We start from the raw sequence: 20,093 nt of genomic DNA, 5'->3' as shown, positions 1-20,093 counted from the left end.
AATATACATCTTGATGTTCAGATGTGTATTCAGATTCAGACGTCTTAGTCTTAAAAAAAACAAATGAGGCCCCCTATTGAGTTAAATACCCCCAACATTTTCTTTTGGCTTAAAAATACCCTAAACACTAACTAATCATCTTACTATATGAAAAGCACGAAGGCCCTTAGTGAAATGTCGTTCGCCTTTTTTGCCCTTTAAAAATAGATATCAGATTGAATAAAATCGTAATTTAATAATTTTTCCTAATATTTAGGACTTCTAAACCAACTAAAATTTTATTTGTTAATGTTTCCTTATTTAAATTATATAAAATTCCTAATATTTAGGAACTTAAAATGACTTAAAATATTACGTTATATAAATCATTTTTTAATTTTAGCAAAGAAACATAATTTTAATTCTATTATGTTAGCAACAACGGTGTTCAAAATTTATTCATATATTTCTACCTAAAAATCACGTAGCATGTTTGAGATATGTTTAATAAAACCTTTTATTTTCATAATTAAATAGAAGATCATTTATGTTCAATGTATTAACGTATACCATTTCTCAAAAAAAATAAAAAATATAAGCATATACCGAAATGACTAATTATTTAAAATATCAAAACTCTACGAGGCCTAAACCATAACCCAACAACAACAACAACAACAACAACAACAACAACAACAACAACAACAACAACAACAACAACAACAACAACAACAACAACAACAACAACAACAACAACAACAACAACAACAACAACAACAACAACAACAACAACAACAACAACAACAACAACAACAACAACAACAACAACAACAACAACAACAACAACAACAATAACCCAGTATAATTTCACAAGTGGGTCTGGGGAGGGTAATATGTAAGCAGACCTTATCCCTACCCCGAGGGGCAGAGAGACTGTTTCCAGGAGACCCTCGGCTCAAGAAGCAATGAGAGACGATATATTAGTGCTATCAATAGCTCATAATAAAATAAAATAAAATAACATAAGATACATAACATAACGTAAAATAACAAATAACAGCAATATAAGAAATATAGAAAATATGAAAAAGATGGAAGGTATACTAATATCCAACAGATAAAACCCTACATCAGTAGATGATTAGTAGCATCCTAAGACTAACTCTTAACAGGCTAGTCTCACTCTAGTTTGTTGTAGAAATATCTACAGCTTTCCCCTAACCTACAACCTTAATGCTCGACCTCCACAGTTCTCTGTCAAGGGCCATGTCCTCAGTAATCTTAAGTCGCGTCATGTCCTGCCTGATCACCTCTCCCCAATACTTCTTAGGTCTCCATCTACCTCTCCTCATGTCCACCACAGCCAGTCGTTCACACCTTCTCACTGGTGCATCAGTGCTCCTCCTCTGAATGTGCCTGAACCATCTGAGGAAATCTTAAAATTTATAGTAAGACTTTAAAATCAAATACAATTTTGGAATTTGGAATTTTTTACTAAATTTTACTTTATAATTAAAATACGTCTTTAATTTAAATATTGTTTATGTTATTTTTAAATTTTTGTTTCTATTAGAAAGGATACACACGCAATGCGGCGTACGTTAAGACTAGTTTAAATAAAATTGGACAAGGCCAAAATTGCCCAGGTATATTGAATCTAGTTAAAAATAGGATACCCTTCGTTAATTGACCACATAGAAGTATATGAGTCACCCATCTCCAAAGATCAAACCCAAATTTAATAATAAATCCATACCTAATCTACTTCCGTCTTTTCCAATGAGTTTTATCTTCTTTTCGGAAAATTAGTATTTTGTATTTAATTTAAACTAGGTGCAATAGACATGCTAGGTGTGTTGTACTGTTTGGTTGTATTTTTCGTGCATAGTACATATTAACTTCTTACATTGATTATCTACGCGCTTGAGGTGTAGTTTAAAATTTTCAGCATTAAACTTCAGTGAACTTTTCACTTCTTAGCATCAAATTTAGCCTCTGCAATATAGTTAAATTTGATAGTTCTCTTGTTTTGGATAAAAATTTATTGAATAAGTATGCAATTTTGGAACCGTAGGTAAGCCAGTCTAGTGAATTTAAATAGTTCTAGAGTTCATCAACATAATAACCATAAATTAAATCTCATAATAAGAATATACAAAAAGAATGATAAAACTCATTGGAAAAGAAAGAAAGACACCGGGTAATTTATTATCAAATTTTAGCGTGGACCTTATGGGTATTTGCCAAAAAAGTATGGGACCTTTTTGTTAAACTAATTAAATAAGAAGTTAGAGGGTAGATCATATTATCCTAGTTAAGGATAATTAATTCTAGATCTGAGATGAATAACATGAATAGAAGAATATAGTTGAGTATAGATGCTGGTAGGGGTGTTCATGGTTCGGTTTGGATCGTTTTTCCCAAAAAGAAACCAAACCAAGTAAGTCAGTTTTTCAAATATTAGAACCAAATCAAACCAATTAAGTCGGTTTTTTCTCGATTCGGTTTATGTCGGTTTTTCGGTTTTTTCGGTTATTTGTCGGTTTTTTCTTAAATATAAGACATACACTACCAAACACACATTTCGGCGACCACATTTTCAACTTAACACTATCAAATCAATTGCCCTTTGAGAAATCTATTATTTACCAAGATATATTGATGATAATTGAATCAAATAGTGATGAATAATTTAAGGACTCAATTAAAAATATATTATTTTTAACATGAAATAGATTCTTACACTTAATAAAAGAAAACTACCAACTAAACTAGAATGTAAAAGAAAAGAACTGTACCAAAAGTGCAAACAATTAATATTTAGTATAAAAATTTTAAAACTTTGTATAAAAGTATACATATATATAGGTGTAATAATAAATTTAAAAATAGCTACTCCTATATTCGGTTTGGTTTGGTTTTTTTTTAATTAAAACCAAAACCAAAACCAAATTTGATCGGTTTTTAAATTTCAAAACCAAAACCAAACCAAACCAAAAAGTATCGATTTTTTTGGTCGGTTTGGTTTGGTTTTCGGTTTGGTTCGGGTTTTCAGATTTTTATGAACACCCCTAAATGCTGGTAGTGATTATGGCCAGATTTAATAGTATGAAAAAGATGCGTTAAGTGACATTAAATGGCAATAAAATATAAAACGGAAAAGATTCACCCAATCTTGAGTGAGGCGGATCTTCTTTCATTTGATAAAGATAAATATAGATAAATACAAGAATCTTAAGACCCCTTTCGGATCTAATGGAGGGTATGGGATAACAGATCTTGTAATCCCTTTAGAGAGGTGTGTTTATCTATTTTCTAGAGAGAGAGAAAGCCCCTCCCCTCCCCCTCCCCCTCCCCGAGAAAAAATGTCTTCCTATTTATAAGAGATATCCCTAGAAACCCTAAGAAAGTACAATTAGAGGGAATATCCAGTAGAATATTCCCTTTGAAGATACCAAAGCAAAACTAGTTGTTACATCTATCTGCACTGCTCGACCTTGGCCTTATTGATCACTGCTCGACCTCGGTCTTATAGATCACTGCTCGGTCTCGGCCTTATAGATCACTTCTCGGCCTCGGCCTTATTGATCACTGCTCGACCTCGGCTCACTGTTCGACCTCGGCCTTATTGATCAATTCGATTCGCAGGTTACTCGTGACAATTGTCTCCGCATATATCGAATTTCTCTGATTTGATTTTGACCCATACAATGGGTAATTGAATCTTTAGAGATGGGTGAGTCATATTTGATAGGCGGTTAACAGAGGGCTTTTTAAACCAAAATAGATAGATCAGGGGCAGTTTTGGCCCTTTGCTATTTTGTCTTAAACGGTTCGTTAGTTTTAAGGACTTTTTTTCCCAAAAAAATAGCAGCAATATTTTTGGCTCAATAGATAGACGGAGAATATTTTTATACCAAATTTAATAGGTTAAGAGCATTTTGGCCCTTTTCCGATCTGCATATTGTTTTTCAAGGCAAATAAACATAATCAACAGTTTGCATTTGCACTTGTTATCTGGAGCTTCATAAATTTATTATACTAAGACAGTCATCAAGTGTCATATAATAGAATGATGATGTAACGAGCCGACCGGTCGTTTTGAGCTCTAGCGCGTCGTTCAGCAGTTTGAGGCCATGAGCAGCTTCATTTCAGGTATTATGACTTGTACGCATGGTCGGAATTGAATTTCAAAAAGTTTGGAGTGATTTGGAAAGAGAATTCTCATTTCGGGAGCTTTAAGTTGAACGAATTGACTAAGATGGGATTTTAGAGTAAACGACCTCGGAATCGGGATCTGAAGGTTCCAGCAGACTCGTATGGCAATTTTGGACTTGGGCGTATGCCCGGATCGGGTTTTAGGGTGACCCAGGAGCGTTTTTGCGCCTATTGTGGAAGTTAACATTTTGGAAGAAATTTTATAAGTTTGACTTGAAGTGCATTTCAGTATTATCGATATCCATTGGGATTCTGAGTCTAGGACTAGCTCTGTATGGTGATTATGGAGTTGGGAGCGCGATCGAAAGCGAATTCGGAGGTCCGTAGGTCATTTTGGAGTCATTTGGCTAAAGATAGAAAATTGAAGGTTTTTTTAGAAGTTTGACCGAAGTGGACTTTTTGATATCAGGGTCGGAATCTGATTCCGGAAGTTGGAGTAGGTCCGTAATGGTTGAATATGACTTGTCTGTAAAATTTGGGGTCAATCGGACGTGATTTGATAGGTTTAAACATCGAGAGTAGAAGTTTGAAGTTCTAAAGTTCATAAAGCTTGGATTGGAGGTCGATTCGTGATTTTAGCTTTTTTGATGTGATTTGAGGCCTCGAGGAAGTCCGTAATGTGTTTTGGGACTGGTTGGTATGATTGGTTGGGGTCCCGGGGGGCCTCGGGTGGATTCCGGGTGGTTAACGGATCGAAAATTGGATTTTTGGAAGGCTGAAGTTGCTGGTTTCTGTCATAACTGCACCTGCGAGATTTGGCCCGCAGAAGCGGCCAAAAGAGCCACAGATGCGGTATTGGCGGAGGAGAGCTGGGACCGCAGATGCGGTCGTTTTGCCGCAGATGCGGGACCGCACCTGCGATGGAGAAGACGCAGAAGCGGAAAAGGGCAGCCTGGTGAGGACCGCAGAAGCCATATTTGAACCGCACCTGTGGAACCACAGAAGCGATCAAAGGACCGCAGGTGCGGAAAGTGCTAGAGGCAGAGAGGCGTTTTAAAAATCGGGATTTGGCCATTTTCTCTCATATTTTCTTGGCTTGGGCGATTTTTGGGAGCGCTTCAAGTGGGATTTTCATCATCAACAATAAGGTAAGCTAATCTCATCCATCTTGAGTTAAATACATCGATTATGTATGGATTTTAGCATGTAAATTGGTAGAAATTTGGGGTTTTTGGTAGAAAGACCTAAAATTTATATTCTTGGAATTTAACCATGATTTTGGGTATGGGATTAAGAGAAAATCATATATTTGAGTTCGTGAGTTCATGGGTAATCTTTATCTTCGAAAAATTTAGGAATCCGGGCACGTGGGCCCAAGAGCAATTTTGTCAACTTTTCGATCAGGGTTAGGAATTGCTATGAATTGGATCATTAGGAGTAATTGAGTATATATTAATGGATTGGTATTATTATTGTCTAGCGTTGGAGCTTTGTGCTTTGATTGGAGTCTTCAGAAGAGCGTGGAATGCCTGTTATGGATCTTCGGAGCGAGGTGAGTCTCCTTTCTAACCTTGTAAGAGGGAATTGTCCCCATAGGTGAAATAATTGGGTATGTGCTCCTATTTGTGGGGGGATACGTACGCACGAGGTGACGAGAGTCCATGCGTAGCTACTATTATGCTATTGTTCGGGTAGTTTAAGACCCAAAGCATGCTATACTTGGATTATTTGTGGACTTATTGACGGCTTGAATTGCTTAAATCACATCGAATTAGTAAATAAATTTCCATACAGATTAAACTTTATTTTTCTTAAATGGTTAAAAGAGGGTTGACTTTTCTTTGGATAATTGCTCTGTGTGGACTTCTTGGTTGACTGTCTGTATGTTTATTTTTGGAGCGAGCCGAATGCCTCGGCATATTAAATAGATGCATCTATGGTTTGTGTCGTTCGAACCTCGGCAGTGCACAGTTTATTTCCTGTTGGAGCGGGTCGTACGTCCTCAGCATGATTTGCACATACTCGTATTGCTTGCCTTGAGATTATTTGGGATTGATATTCGCTCTCCCCGACTTGAGATAGTTGAAAACTATTGGATTATGAATCTTGAGACTTTTAATATAAAAAAGAGGATCTTTCACCTGTTCATGACTTAATTGAAATTACTGTCATTCTTAATAAATCCTTGATTATTCGCATTAATAATAGATCATTATTGGACCACTAGTAAGTGTCGAAGTCGACCATCTCCTCTCTACTTCTTCGAGATTAGACGGGATACTCATTGGGTACACGTTGTTTTCGTACTCAAACTACACTTCTGTGCATTTTTGTTGCACAAGCACATGCATCTCTAGTGGCCTACTGGGCGTAGCAGCGTGGTTGATACGGGGACTAGGTGAGCTACATTTCTCGAGGCGACCCGCAGCTAGTATAGTCTCTTTCAGCATATTGTATTTACTTTCTGTCCATTGTATTCCGGACGGCTGTTGTATTGTATTGCTTCCTAGAAATAGCTCATGCACTTGTGACACCGGGTTTAGGGATAAGTTTTGGATTATTCTACATTAAATTGTTAAAGACTCTATGGTCATTTCTGTAAATTTTATTATTTATTATTTAAATGTATAAGGAAAAATGATTTCAACAAACACTAAAATTGGAAATTAATTAAGTATTTTCGGTTGGCTTGTCTGACAGCGGTGTTCGGTGCCACCACGATCCTTAGTGAATTTTGGGCCGTGACAGATGAGCAGTGATAACATACACTTACCTCTTAAATCCTCAAACCTATCTAAAATGTAATAAACATGTTAAATCAGCATTCATTCGGTGGTTGGCGTACTTGAACCTTTAATTTAAGTTCCACGTTATCCTCGTGCCTAGGGGTGTACATAAGTCGGGTTGGTTTAGATTTTTCAGTTACCAAACCAAACCAATTATATCGAATTATTAAATCTACAGACCAAATCAAACCAATAAAAGTCGGATTTTTTAATCTCGTTTTTTCTCGGGTTTTTTTTTTCATAAAGTCTTCATAGAACAAAACATAGAATTTGAATTTGTGCTCCAAATATTTCTTTGATCCTAGTAAGACATAGCTATATAAGGTGTTTTTCAAGAAAATAACATAAAATATAAGATGAGCTATGATATTGTACTAAAATATTCAACAATAAAGATAATAAAATCGCATAAAATAAATATTATCAATAAACCATAATAAAAATAAACATAATCTAAAATATTAAGTCGCTAAAATAAGTACGACTAACAAGTACCCTTTTTACATGAGTAAACACTATAAAAAAATAAGTTGTGCATTTTATCTAAAACATGAAAAAACTAAAAAAATAGTTATCCAACACTATTGGCATTCCTACTAAATTGCTAAAATAAGTATGACTAACAAATACTACTTTTACATGAGTAAACACTATAAAAAAAATAAGTTGTGCATTTTGTCTAAATCATGGTAAAACTAAAAAAATAGATATCCAACACTATTGTCATTCCTAGTACAATATATTTGAATGTCTTTTATTAGCATTAATATTGACTATAAAACTTATTGTAGGATTCAAGAATTATAAGTCCAAGTTTAAAATAATACATTAAAAGATAAAATTATGAAAATATTTAAGAAATATTTATAAACTACACAACAATAAATATTTTTATGTACTAAATATATTTAAAACTTCTATACATGTAATGTCAGGTTGGTTTGGTTCGATTTGACTTTTTTTTAGTTAAAACCAAATCAAACCAATTATGGTCGGGGGTTTTTTCCCAACATCAAACCAAATCAAACCAATCGGATTTTTTTTCTCGATTTGATTCGAATTATCAGTTTGGTGTGATTTGTCTGTTCCTTTGTACAACCCTACTTGTTAATTAACCACATATCAAATTATATGATTCGGATTATCAATTTGGCGTGATTCGCCTAGTATAAAATTTTATTATACTAAAACAATCATCAAGCGTCATAAAAAAGAAAGATGAGCAGTTATAATATAAAATTTCCTCTTAAATCCTCGGGTCAATTAATTTTTTGGCTTTTTATAAATTTGTTTTTAGTTTTATGACCTTACTTTTTTAACACATAAGAGATTTTTTTATTTTAATTAAAGCTTCCCAGACAGATGTCTAGGCGTTGTATTGCAAAAAAGATCAGTGGGGGGGGGGGGCTGAGCCTGACCGCAGAAACATAATACAACATGGTGATTACTATCACCCAAAAAGGATAGTAGAGGAAACTACCTCTCTACTACCAAAGCTACATATATCTGTATTGGGAAAAATTGAGTTTGTATATTGAAGATGACGTGTCGTGACACTTAGACTAGTCAAATAGTCAAAGAGTTATAATTAGCTAAGAGACGCGGGCGGCAATAGATACGAGCAACGGTAGCAGAAGAGGACGAGCACTTATTCAAGTGACTCAGCACCAGTACCTATTCAGGTCATTTAAAGCTTAGATATCGTGGAGAATCAAGGAAATAAATCTGACAGCACATGAGAGTCCAAATACAACATTTAATGAGTATTAAATGCCGAAGATGTTAGAGAATATGTATTTAATGTATATGATTGTGTAACGTAGCATTTAAAGTCATTAATTGCTCATTATAAGCCTCGTTATGACAAAGGCAAGGCTCATATTCCCAAAATAGCTATAAAGGGGGAAGAACGAACAATTGTAGAGACAAGAAAAATACTATTGGAATATACTTTGATTTACTTGCTTTCTGATCATATTATTCTTAAAATTCTTTCTTTATATACTTTTCTGATTATCAGTAACCCGTATTCTTCTAAATTCTAGCTTTGACTAAAAATCTAATTTTTGGTTAAACAAATTGGTTCCGCTGCCGGGATTCTGATAATCTATTTCTATCAACTATGGCAAACAACAATGATAACACTCAAGGAAACCAGGAAAATTAAAACCAACAGGTTCAGGGAGATCTACAAAATATTAACCTGGTTCCTTCTCCACATGATTCTCCACGACAATATCGTGAAGGCTCTCCTGAGGGATCTCATGCAGATGGACAGGGTCAGTCTGAAAATGTTGAAGGTGTGGATGAAGCTTTACAAAATGTAATTGTTGCGCATGTCAATTAAGTCGTTCAGGCTCTAGTTAATCAGTTACATGTTGCACCACCCACACCTACACCCAATAGCAACACATTGAAGAATCCTCGTTCCGGGCTCGTTAATTCAGGAAACGGTGGAACTCCTAGTGAATCACAGGAGGGAGAACCAGGTAATTCAGTTAATTCTCATTTGCAAAATTTAATACTAACCCTGTACAAACAACTCAAGGAGCAAAATGATCGCATAGAGCAAATACCCGGGGTTCCACCTATGATCAAAGGGTTGGATATGAATAAGTACTCACAACAATCCTGGAAGCCAAATATTGCTCCCCTTCCAATTCCAAAGAAGTTCAGAATGATTGACATCCCAAAATACGATGGAACGGCAGACCCACGAGACCAAGTGACTGCATTCACAACGGGTGTAAAAGGCAATGATTTGACCAAATAGGAAATCGGATCGGTATTAGTCAAAAACATTGGTGAAACACTCACCAAAGGGGCGCTAACATGGTATTCTGTTTTACCCGAAAATTCTATAAACGCTTTTGCTGAGCTTGCAGATTCTTTCATCAAAGCACACTCGGGAGATCAAAAGGTAGAAAAAAGAATGGAGGATATCTTCAAAATCAAGCAAGGGGATTCAGAATTACTTCGAGATTTCGTGGATAGATTTCAATGTGAAAGAATGACTTTTGCCACGTGTACCTGATAACTGGGAGGCCATAGCCTTCACAAGTAATTTGAATGAAAAAAGCTCGGAAGCTACGAGAAGACCTAAGGAAAGCCTTCGTGAATTCCCAGCTACAACGTGGAATGATGTCTATAACAGGTATAGTACGAAGCTGCAAAAAGAGGAAAAAGTAGGCTCGAGACGTGCAGAAACCAAAAGGAGGTCCGGTAAAAACAGATACGAGCCTTACATGGGACCTGCAGGAAAGGATTCACGGCCAAGGCAAGATAATCAAAGGTAAGATCACAAATCTAGAAACAGGGAATCAGGTTCCTCATCAAGGTTTAGGAACGGGAGAAACAATTATGAGTCACGAGATGATGACGGAAGTTTGAAGGCGAGGTTCGGTGGTTACAATTTCAACGTCAGCACCTCCGAGGTCGTAGTTGTTTTGAGAATCATGGGAGATAAGGTTTGATGGCTAAAAGAAATGAGGTAGAATCCAAACTGGCATAATCCAGATCATTGGTGCGAGTTTCATAATGACCACAACCATAAAACCGCTGATTGCAGATTTTTACAAAGTGAAGTTGATAATTTATTAAAACAAGGGTATCTTACTGAGTTGTTCACTAAGAAAAGCAAGGAAGCTTACATGAAAAATAGGCAGGTGCTCCCAAAACCACCATCTCCCAAAAGAACTGTCAACGTCATAAGCGGGGGAGAAGATATCAACTGTGTGACATGCACAGCCTCCAATAAAGTCTCTAAGGTCACTATTACCTATGGGAAGCGGGTACGACAAGTCTTGGAAGAAGAAATTATTACCTTTGATGATGCAGATGCAGATGGCGTATTATGTACACATAACGACGCACTGGTAATATCTTTACTTGTACATGATACTAATACGAAACGAGTTTTGATTGATCCAGGAAGTTCTGTGAATATTATCCTTCTAAGGGTATTACGAGAAATGCAAGCTGAAGATAAAATGATACCAAAGGCGCATACCCTGTCTGAATTCGATAATTCCAGTGTTGTAACAAAAGGAGAGGTAATACTAATGACTTTTGCAGAATGTGTTATTAAAGATACTAAATTTCAAGTAGTAGATATGGAGATGGCTTACAACATGATCCTGGGAAGACCATGGATCCATGAAATGGATGTTGTTCCATCAACCCTACATCAAGTTATTAAATTCCCATCACCTTGGGGAATTTTCCAAATTTGTAGGGATCAGCATGCAGCCAGGAATATTAATTCTGTGACAGATACGAGCACGATAAATGAAGAGAAATAGAAATCATAGAAATCAGTTGAGGATATCACAACACAAACCTCAATTGAACAGGGACGGACATATATGGACTCAAGGCCTAACACAATTCAAGAGCCAGAAGAAAATGAAAACATCAAAACAACAATTGAAGAATTGGAAGCTGTAATATTATTTGAACAATGGCCAGAGCGGAAGGTTTATGTGGGAGCAAATCTGAACCCAGATATGAAAGGTATGATAATTGAATTCTTAAAAGCTAACGTGGACTGTTTTGCTTGGTCCCATGCTGATATGACAGGTATACCACCGGAGGTATGTCTAAAAGATTCTTTTCCTTTACCGCACATAGATCAACTAATTGATGCTACTGCAGGACATGAGCTATTAAGTTTCTTAGATGCATATTCAGGTTATAATCAAATCAAAATGGGTCCTGAAGATTAGGGAAAAACTTCTTTTATAACAGACAGGGAGACTTACTGTTATAAGGTAATGCCCTTTGGTTTAAGAATGCTGGAGCAACCTATCAAAGGCTGGTCACTAAAATGTTCCAAGAGTATTGGGGAAAAACCATGGAGGTGTATATAGATGATATGCTCGTCAAAACTCAGCATTCTAGGGATCATATATCCCATTTATCCAATACATTTCAAATTCTACAGAAATTTAACATGAAGTTGAACCCCGAAAAATGCGCGTTTGGAGTTGCATCAGGTAAGTTTTTGGATTTTCTTGTTTCTAACCGTGGTATTGAAGTGAATCCCGCACATATTAAAGCAATAGAGGAAATCCCTGATGTGCTGACAAGTAAAAAAGAAGTCCAAAGACTAACGGGGAGAATTGCAGCCTTGGGAAGATTCATTTCCAAATCATCAGAAAAGTGTTTCAAATTCTTCTCGGCTCTAAGAAGCAAGATCATTTTGAGTGGAATGAAGAATGTCAACAAGAACTTAGAAATTTGGAAACATATTTGTCAAATCCACCGTTACTCGCAAAACCAAAGGCAGGGGAAAGGTTACTCATTTATTTTGTAGTTTCAGAAGTGGCGGTAAGTGTTGTTTTAGTCCGAGAGGACCAAGGTAAACAATACCCTATCTATTATGTTAGTAAATCTTTGTTAGATGTAGAGACACAGTATCCACAATTGGAAAAACCAGCACTTGCTTTAATCATGGCATCTAGAAAGTTAAGACCATATTTTCAATATCATCTGATTGTTGTAGTAACTGCTTACCCATTGCGTAATATATTACATAAGCATGAATTATCAGGAAGGTTAGCTAAGTGGGATATTGAGTTGAGTGAATATGATATCACTTACCAACCTAGAACTGCTATAAAATCTCAAGTATTAGCTTATTTCGTGGCTGATTTTAGCCAAGGAATGCAATTGGAAGCAGAAAAGGAATTGCAGGTGTTTAATGGAGCTAACCCAAGAACTTGGATCTTATACACTGACGGTTCGTCTAACATAAAAGGTGCAGGTTTAGGGATTGTTTTGGTACCACCTACGGGCGAAACCATTAGACAAGCTATTAAATGTCACTCCATAACTAACAATGAAGCGGAGTATGAAGATGTGATTGCAGGTTTAGAATTGGCACAAGAACTTGGTATAAATCAAGTCGTAATCAAAAGTGATTCGCAACTTGTGGTTAATCAAATGTTGGGGACTTACACAGCTAGGGAAACAAGGATGCATCAGTACTTGGAAAAGGTACGGGAACTGGTAAAGCAATTCCAAACTTGGAAGGTCATACAAATACCAAGAGATGAAAATGTTGAAGCAGATGCCTTAGTTAATCTCGCATCCGCAGCTGATGTAGCAAATGATGCAAACGCTTCAGTTATACATTTATTTCACTCAGTTCTCGAACCTGATAAAAATGAGGTAAATTTTAATAATTTAACTTGGGATTGGAGGAACAAAATTATTGCTTTTTTTGCAGTATGATACCGTCCCTGATGATAAGAGGAAAGCACATGCAGTTCGAAAAAAGGTTGCTCGGTACTATTTAAAACAAGGGAATCTTTACCATAAAATGTTCGGTGGTCCCTTAGCAAGATGCCTCAGACCTTCTCAAACATAGTACGTAATGAGAGAAATACACGAGGGACATTGTGGAAATCACGCTGGAGGAAGATCATTAGTAAGGACATTAATTAGGGCAGGTTATTACTGGCCTAAAATGGAGGAGGAAGTAGAGACTTTCGTATCTAAATGTGACAAATGCCAAAGGTACGGTAACAATATGCATAGACCAGCAGAGTTAATGCATCCAATCATAGCACCATGTCCATTTATGAAATGGGAATGGATATCGTGGGTCCATTACCACAAGCAAAAGGACAGGTAAAGTTTCTGCTCGTACTCACTGATTATTTCACTAAATGGGTAGAGGCAGGAGCATTTAAGCAGGTACGAGAAAAGGAAGTCAAGGATTTTATTTGGCAAAACATCATATGCCGATTCGGAGTGCCAAAAGAGATCGTATGTGATAATGGCCCTCAATTTATAGGATCTCAAATCACGAAATTTTTTCAAAGTTAGCAAATCAAAAGGATTACGTCCACACCTTATCATCCCGTGGGTAATGGACAAGCAGAATCAACAAATAAGGTCATTATCAACAATTTGAAGAAGCGTTTACAGGAATCAAAAGGTAACTGGCCTGAGGTGTTACCTGGAGTTTTATGGGCTTATCGTACAACTGAAAAAACAAGTACAGGAGAAACACCATTTTCATTGGTTTATGGAGCTGAGGCTTTGATTCCAGTTGAAATAGGAGAACCAAGTATACGATTCACACATGCGACGGAGGAATCGAATAATGAGGAGATGTGGGTCAATCTTGATTTACTCGAGGGCAGGAGAGAAGCTCCACTAATAAGAATGGCTGCACAAAAACAAGTCATAGAACGATATTACAACCGGAAAGCACGCCTCAGATTCTTCAAAATTGGGGACTTCGTGCTTAAAAAGGTTTTTCAATCTACAAAAGTTGCTAACACGGGGAAATTAAGTCCAACATGGGAATGACCCTATAGAGTTCGTGATATTGCAGGAAAAGGAGCACATGAATTGGAGACAATGGACGGGAAAGTACTACCTTCACACTGGAATGCTGTTCACTTGAAGAGATACTACTTCTAAGGAAATACCCACGGTCAGGTATCACCATGTTAAATTTTATTTTTGAATTGTTAAAATTTTACTAGCGATTTTAGATGATAGGCAAAACGTTAACCCGTACTAGATGATGAGTCACGACCTGTAAGGCAAAATGGAATAAACTAAAATTTCTGGCTCAGGGTTACATTTATTCTGATAGTAATACAAGCGGGTTAAGCAGTCTTCATCTATAATCGCACCTTTGAGTCCCGTATGTTTTTCCTTTTCAGGAAAAGGACCAAGTGAGAGAAACTATCAAGTGCTCGAGGCTTCATACTTCAACACTCAAACACTTGGGGGACTACATAATATACATAGTCACGTGTATAAAAAGGCAAAGAAGATTGAGGAAAAATCAAGCCTAGAAGAGTCAAGTACGGAGTAAAAAGTTACGAAATCATGGCACTCATCATAGTGTTCTTTCCCATGAGAACAATGGAGTCATCTCTCAAACCCTTCCTAATGTTTTGGAGCAAAGGGGATCCAATGCCCCTCAAAACAGTTAGGGTAAAGACTATGTACTAAATGGTATAAGGAAAAACCCTGTATCTGTTGTTCTTCTTTTGTAAAAACCTGTTACAAAAAAAACATTTACGAGAAAGTTATAGATGTAATTCAAATACATGTAAAGTATTATTCAAAACTTGTCAAGGTTCAAAAATAAAAACTTGTCAAAGTTATTTGAAAGAAACATGTGTGTTCCTATTTCTTTTGTCGTATGTTAACATCATTATGAAGTTGAGATGTCTTCTTCATTAAGTGTCGAAATATAAAAAGGGCCCTCTTTTATAAAACTCATGTTTTAAATTATTTAGTCATGAGTTTAACAAAAGCATTTTCAAAGAACAAAAATGCAAATTATTCTCTAAGTCCTAGAAAATAAAAGGCAAGAATAGAACAAACGGAAGTTTAACAAAAACTTCTTAACATTTAAAACTAAAGACTAAGTACAAACTTAGTCATCAAACTGTTCATGCAAATTGCCCCATAACAAGACTTGGGGACTTGTACTTCTAAAATCAAACCTTAAATGAAACTAAAGGCTTGATTACTACTGGCGCAATGGTTCCAATTTGAGCAGGTACATCTACCGGCGCATTTCCAGCTTGGCTTGCAGCAGTAGGCTCGATGGGGCTTGAAAAAGTCATGGTACCCGTACCAGTCTCCATGTTAATTGGAACTTCAGTCTCAGGAGCTTCACTCACAGGAACTTCAACCTCAGGAGCTTCAGCTTCGGGAATTTCAACTTCGGGAGCTTCGGCTTCGGGAGCCTCAATCACGGGAGAAGGGAAGTACAGTGGTTGTTGAGCTTTTTCAATGGTCTCTATAACTTTAGCTAACTCTGACTCCAGGTTGAAGTTTTCTTGGCTAGCCTCAACTAAGGCATCACGACATGAGTTCAGAAAAGCCCAGCTTACCTCAACGGTAGTTTTATCTTCAAGGAACTCATAATATCTTTCCCAAGTGGCAATCTCGCTCTTGAGTTCTTCATTTTCAGCCAAGGCTAAGCTATAAGAGGCTTGAAGAGAGGCATGAAAGTTTTCCAAGGCATGCACCTTGTCAGTAGAAGTTCGCAGATCTTCTTGTGTCTGAGTCAAAGTTTGCACTAGATCTCTAACATAAACTTCTTTTTGATTCAAAAGAGTTGTCAACTCTCTGATCTCCTCACTTGCCCTAGACAATTGCTCTGAGAAAGAAGACTCGAGACGCTCTTTATTTTTCTCTGCCTGACTTGAGGAAGCTTTGGCAATTGCTAACTCTGAAGTTAATACCCGTATCTGTTGCTCCAGGTTATTCCTATTCTCTTGCAAATCCTCTATAGTAATTTGTGCACTATCAAGAACAACCTTCTTAGAGCCACGTGCCACCTTCTCCAATAGAGAAACTCTGCTCATCAGCTCTGTGCCAATAAGATTGGCCTGAAAATGATAAAGAAGGAAAATAAGAATTCTAGAGAATGAAATTTTTGCAAAAGTAGAGAAAGAAGGAAAATACCTTCAACGTAGCATGAACTATGTTGTTCATCAAAGTCAGACAGTTATGGCTATTCATTTTTTCTTTCTCAATTGGGCCGATTAAAGGCTCAAGCCAAACATCTGCCTGACCAGATTTCCTCAAAAGGCTGTTGTTAGCAGGAACTTCAATAGTCATGCTCCTCATAGCAACACTTCTACTCGTAGAACCCACTTCTGTATGATGGACAATAGAAGGGGGAATTGCTAAAGGAGGAGCGGTAGAAGAAGTAAAAACAGTAGAGGGAGGAATATGAGCAGATGCAGCAGGTAAAGAAAGGGATCAAAGGCACGGCAAGAGAAGGTAAACAAGGAATTGTAGATATGGGAGTTGAAGAGGAAGACAAGGGAAGTTTATCCAAAACAGGCCCTAACTCACCACTCTCGAAACCACTAATGAAAAGCTGGTTAATAGAGTCACGAGTGTCACGAGGGGTAACAACGTCATCATCAGAAAGTATCACCTGGGTGTCAACAGGCTTGGTAGGAGAAGGACGAGGTGAAACTTCAGCCTCGTCATCAGAGATGATACGTCTCCTTACTCTTGGCCTCGTCACCAAGGAACCACCTTCATCTTCTTCATCGGAGTCATCCTCTTTAATGATTTTTCTTTTCATAAGTATATCCTGAGCCCTTTCTAAGGAAATTTGAGTTGCTGAAGAGGAACAAGAGGCCGCAACTACTTCAGTAGTAATGCCTTGAATAGAAAATCCTGACAAAAAGAAGGATGAAAGTTAAAACAATAAAGAGAAAAAAAATTTACATACGAGAAAGACAAAAACTCTTATCGTGAGTCTTTACTTTCCAACCGTAACGATTGGAAATAGATTTCCAAGACCTAGCCTCCATAGGCGTGATCTTCAATAATTGATCTACCCAACTACGAAAATTGGGAACGTTCTCCACAACTCCCATGGTTGCTAAAAAAAAGAAAACAAAGTTAAAAAATTGATAAACTAGAAAGAAAAAGGTACGAGAAGAGTAAAAGACTTACGTGCAAAGTTCTCCTTCTCAGGGAAGGGAACGTTTTCTTTACCCACTAAATCAACTGTGGGGGCAACAACAAATCGGGCATACCAGTCACGATCCTTATTATCTTCTGGACTCACTAAAACCCTCTTACTCCTGGCCACTAAGGTAAAAATACCATTGCGAAAAAGCCTAGAGGAGTAAAGGTGAATTAAGTGAGGGAAGGTAAAATCAACATCTGCCGAATTGGCCAAATGTCTTAAACAAGCAACAGCCCTCCATACCAGCGGGCCAATTTGTGCTAAGCAGACTTTGAAGAAACGACAGAAATAAAGGATCACTGGATCAATAACTGGTTTAAACCCAAGAGTAAAAGGGTATGTGTAAATGAAAGAAAGCCCAATCATATAAGAAGTAATTCTCTGATTTGGATTGGGGATTACAATGGGGAAATCGTGACTCCAATGGCAATCTTTGCAAAATATGGGAGCTAAAATCTCTGTAATTAAAGTGGGGTAAGTGTCAGCATGGTCTAAACCAGAAACTTGACTTTGAAGTGATTGCCTATCATGGTGAAAAGATAAATCATTATGGACTATCTCTTCTACCAAAGGTTCTTGTAATGGTTCAGAGGGTTCCCTACCCTTAGAGGAAGATCTTTGAGTAAAAGAACCTCTAGTTCTAGAAGAAGAACCAGAACTAGGAGAAGGCACTGCAGAACCACCACCGCGAGAGGATCCTAAGCTACGAAGTCTTCCACCCCTTCTATGTCTAACAGGGGCATTGGGAAAGTTGTCTAAAATAGGAACTCTCCTAGGGTTAGGGTTCGAAGAAGACATGATGAGGAAGAAGAAGAAGAAGTGAACAAAGATTTGCACAGTTCAAATGTTCGAAGAAAGTTTTATGTGGTAAAAAGTAAAAGGTAAAATCATATTTATACTGATGGGCAACCGTCAAAAGTGAAAATGCAGTAATGGAAGGGTCACAATAATGGTAATTGGTACTTCGTGAATAGTGGAGTTGTAAAAAAGCCTTGAAAAGGGGTGCAAATTGCAGAATCGATAAGGAGTTGACACGTGTGAAGAACATTAAATAGAAGTGACCATTGAAGCGTCAATCGTGTCATAGCATTAATGGTGACAAAAATTCTCCTTTAATGAAATTCACTTCCCAAATATTCAACTGATGAATAAATAAAAAGTGGGGGGGGCTATCTGTATTGGGAAAAAATGAGTTTGTATATTGAAGATGACGTGTCATGACACTTAGACTAGTCAAATAGTCAAAGAGTTATAATTAGCTAAGAGACGCGGGCGGCAATAGATACGAGCAAAGGTAGCAGAAGAGGCACGGGCAGTTATTCAAGTGACTCAGCACCAGTACCTATTCAGGTCATTTAAAGCTCAGAGATCGTGGAGAATCAAGAGAATGAATCTGACAGCACATGAGAGTCCAAATACAACATTTAATGAGTATTAAATGCCGAAGACGTTAGAGAATATGTATTTAATGTATATGATTGTGTAACGTAGCATTTAAAGTCATTAATTGCTCATTATAAGCCTCGTTATGACAAAGGCGAGGCTCATATTCCCAAAATAGCTATAAAAGGGGGAAGAACGAACAATTGTAGAGACAAGAAAAACACTATTAGAATATACTTTGATTAACTTGCTTTCTGATCATATTATTCTCAAAATTCTTTCTTTATATACTTTTCTGATTATCAGTAACCCGTATTCTTCTAAATTCTAGCTTTGACTAAAAATCTAATTTTTTGTTAAACAACATCCTAATTTAACTAACAAAAAAATTGTTCTTTTCATACTTTGTTCTAATACTAGGCATTTGCCACTTGTCCATCACGAAAGGACCTTTGGCTTCTCTTGGGAGTTGTTCAAAGGATTGGTAAATCACATAAGAGATTTAGTTTTACACGTAAGAAATATATGTATTACACATAAAAAAATTAAAAAATTATTTTCTTCAATTCAAAATTGTGATTGGGTATGATGTACAAATAAAACATCTTCATACTATATGAAATGGAATAAACGTGTTAAATCAGCGTTTAAAACATGTTAAACCTTAATTTTTCCTTATTTTAAGTTCAACGTTATCCTCGTGCCATTTGCTCTCACTTTTTTGAGGAGGCAAACGTGCCCAAGAAAGTACGGAACGAACTTGTGGACAATGCCAAATTCAGCTGCCGTGTACCAAATTATTGCAAATTAAGAGAAATATTTGCCATTAAATAAGATGCCAGATCGTTATCTTAATTAGTACTCCTTTTTTTTCTTCCAATTTTATCTTTATAGTATAATCGGAAGAGGGACTCCCCAACGAAATGTCACGTCTGGAATAATGTAGATTATTTGGCTCCTTATTTTTGAATGGTTATTTCAACTATACAATAAATGGCGATGTTAACAATAAACAACTGACCTTTGTGCAAGTTTGTGATGATCAAAGGCATTTGATTAAGTATAAGGAGAGCAAGGGGATTAACTCATGATCACATAGAGAACTCGAAGCAGAAGTATGCTAGTGTAACAGGATTAAACTTTTTGAGACAATATAATTTTCTTTGTATCGCTGATAGCCTGTTTGGTCAAGCTTTTGTTAAATTAATAAGTGTCGATTTTCTTTAAAGATATTTATTTTAGAGAGTTAATTTGAGTAGTAATGTAGCAGCAATAGAAGAAGTAGTTTTCTGCGGGTAAATGTTTATAACCTT

At 36.7% G+C, this 20,093-nt stretch overlaps 1 protein-coding gene across 1 annotated transcript; it reads left to right on the top strand.

The window, feature by feature from the left end:
• Window positions 1-9,058: 9,058 nt before the first annotated feature.
• On the top strand, window positions 9,059-11,224 carry LOC138876114 (uncharacterized). The gene is made up of 3 exons (XM_070155011.1): window positions 9,059-9,246; window positions 10,078-10,215; window positions 10,492-11,224. Exons 1-3 carry the CDS (start codon window positions 9,059-9,061, stop codon window positions 11,222-11,224), a joined length of 1,059 nt encoding a protein of 352 aa, XP_070011112.1.
• Window positions 11,225-20,093: the final 8,869 nt, after the last annotated feature.

Source organism: Nicotiana sylvestris, chromosome 1 (genome assembly GCF_000393655.2).
Source record: "Nicotiana sylvestris chromosome 1, ASM39365v2, whole genome shotgun sequence".
NCBI classification, from domain to species: domain Eukaryota; kingdom Viridiplantae; phylum Streptophyta; class Magnoliopsida; order Solanales; family Solanaceae; genus Nicotiana; species Nicotiana sylvestris.
Note: the sequence above shows the minus strand (reverse complement) of the source record. Positions and strands in the feature narration are given on the sequence as shown.

Bases quoted from the DNA above. Each gene is read 5' to 3' on its own strand.
- LOC138876114 (XM_070155011.1), top strand. From the start codon at position 9,059: ATGATAACACTCAAGGAAACCAGGAAAATTAAAACCAACAGGTTCAGG. The intron at 9,247-10,077 runs GTAATTGTTGCG...TGTCTATAACAG, and splicing joins TGGATGAAGCTTTACAAAAT to GTATAGTACGAAGCTGCAAA. The intron at 10,216-10,491 runs GTAAGATCACAA...CGCTGATTGCAG, and splicing joins CCAAGGCAAGATAATCAAAG to ATTTTTACAAAGTGAAGTTG.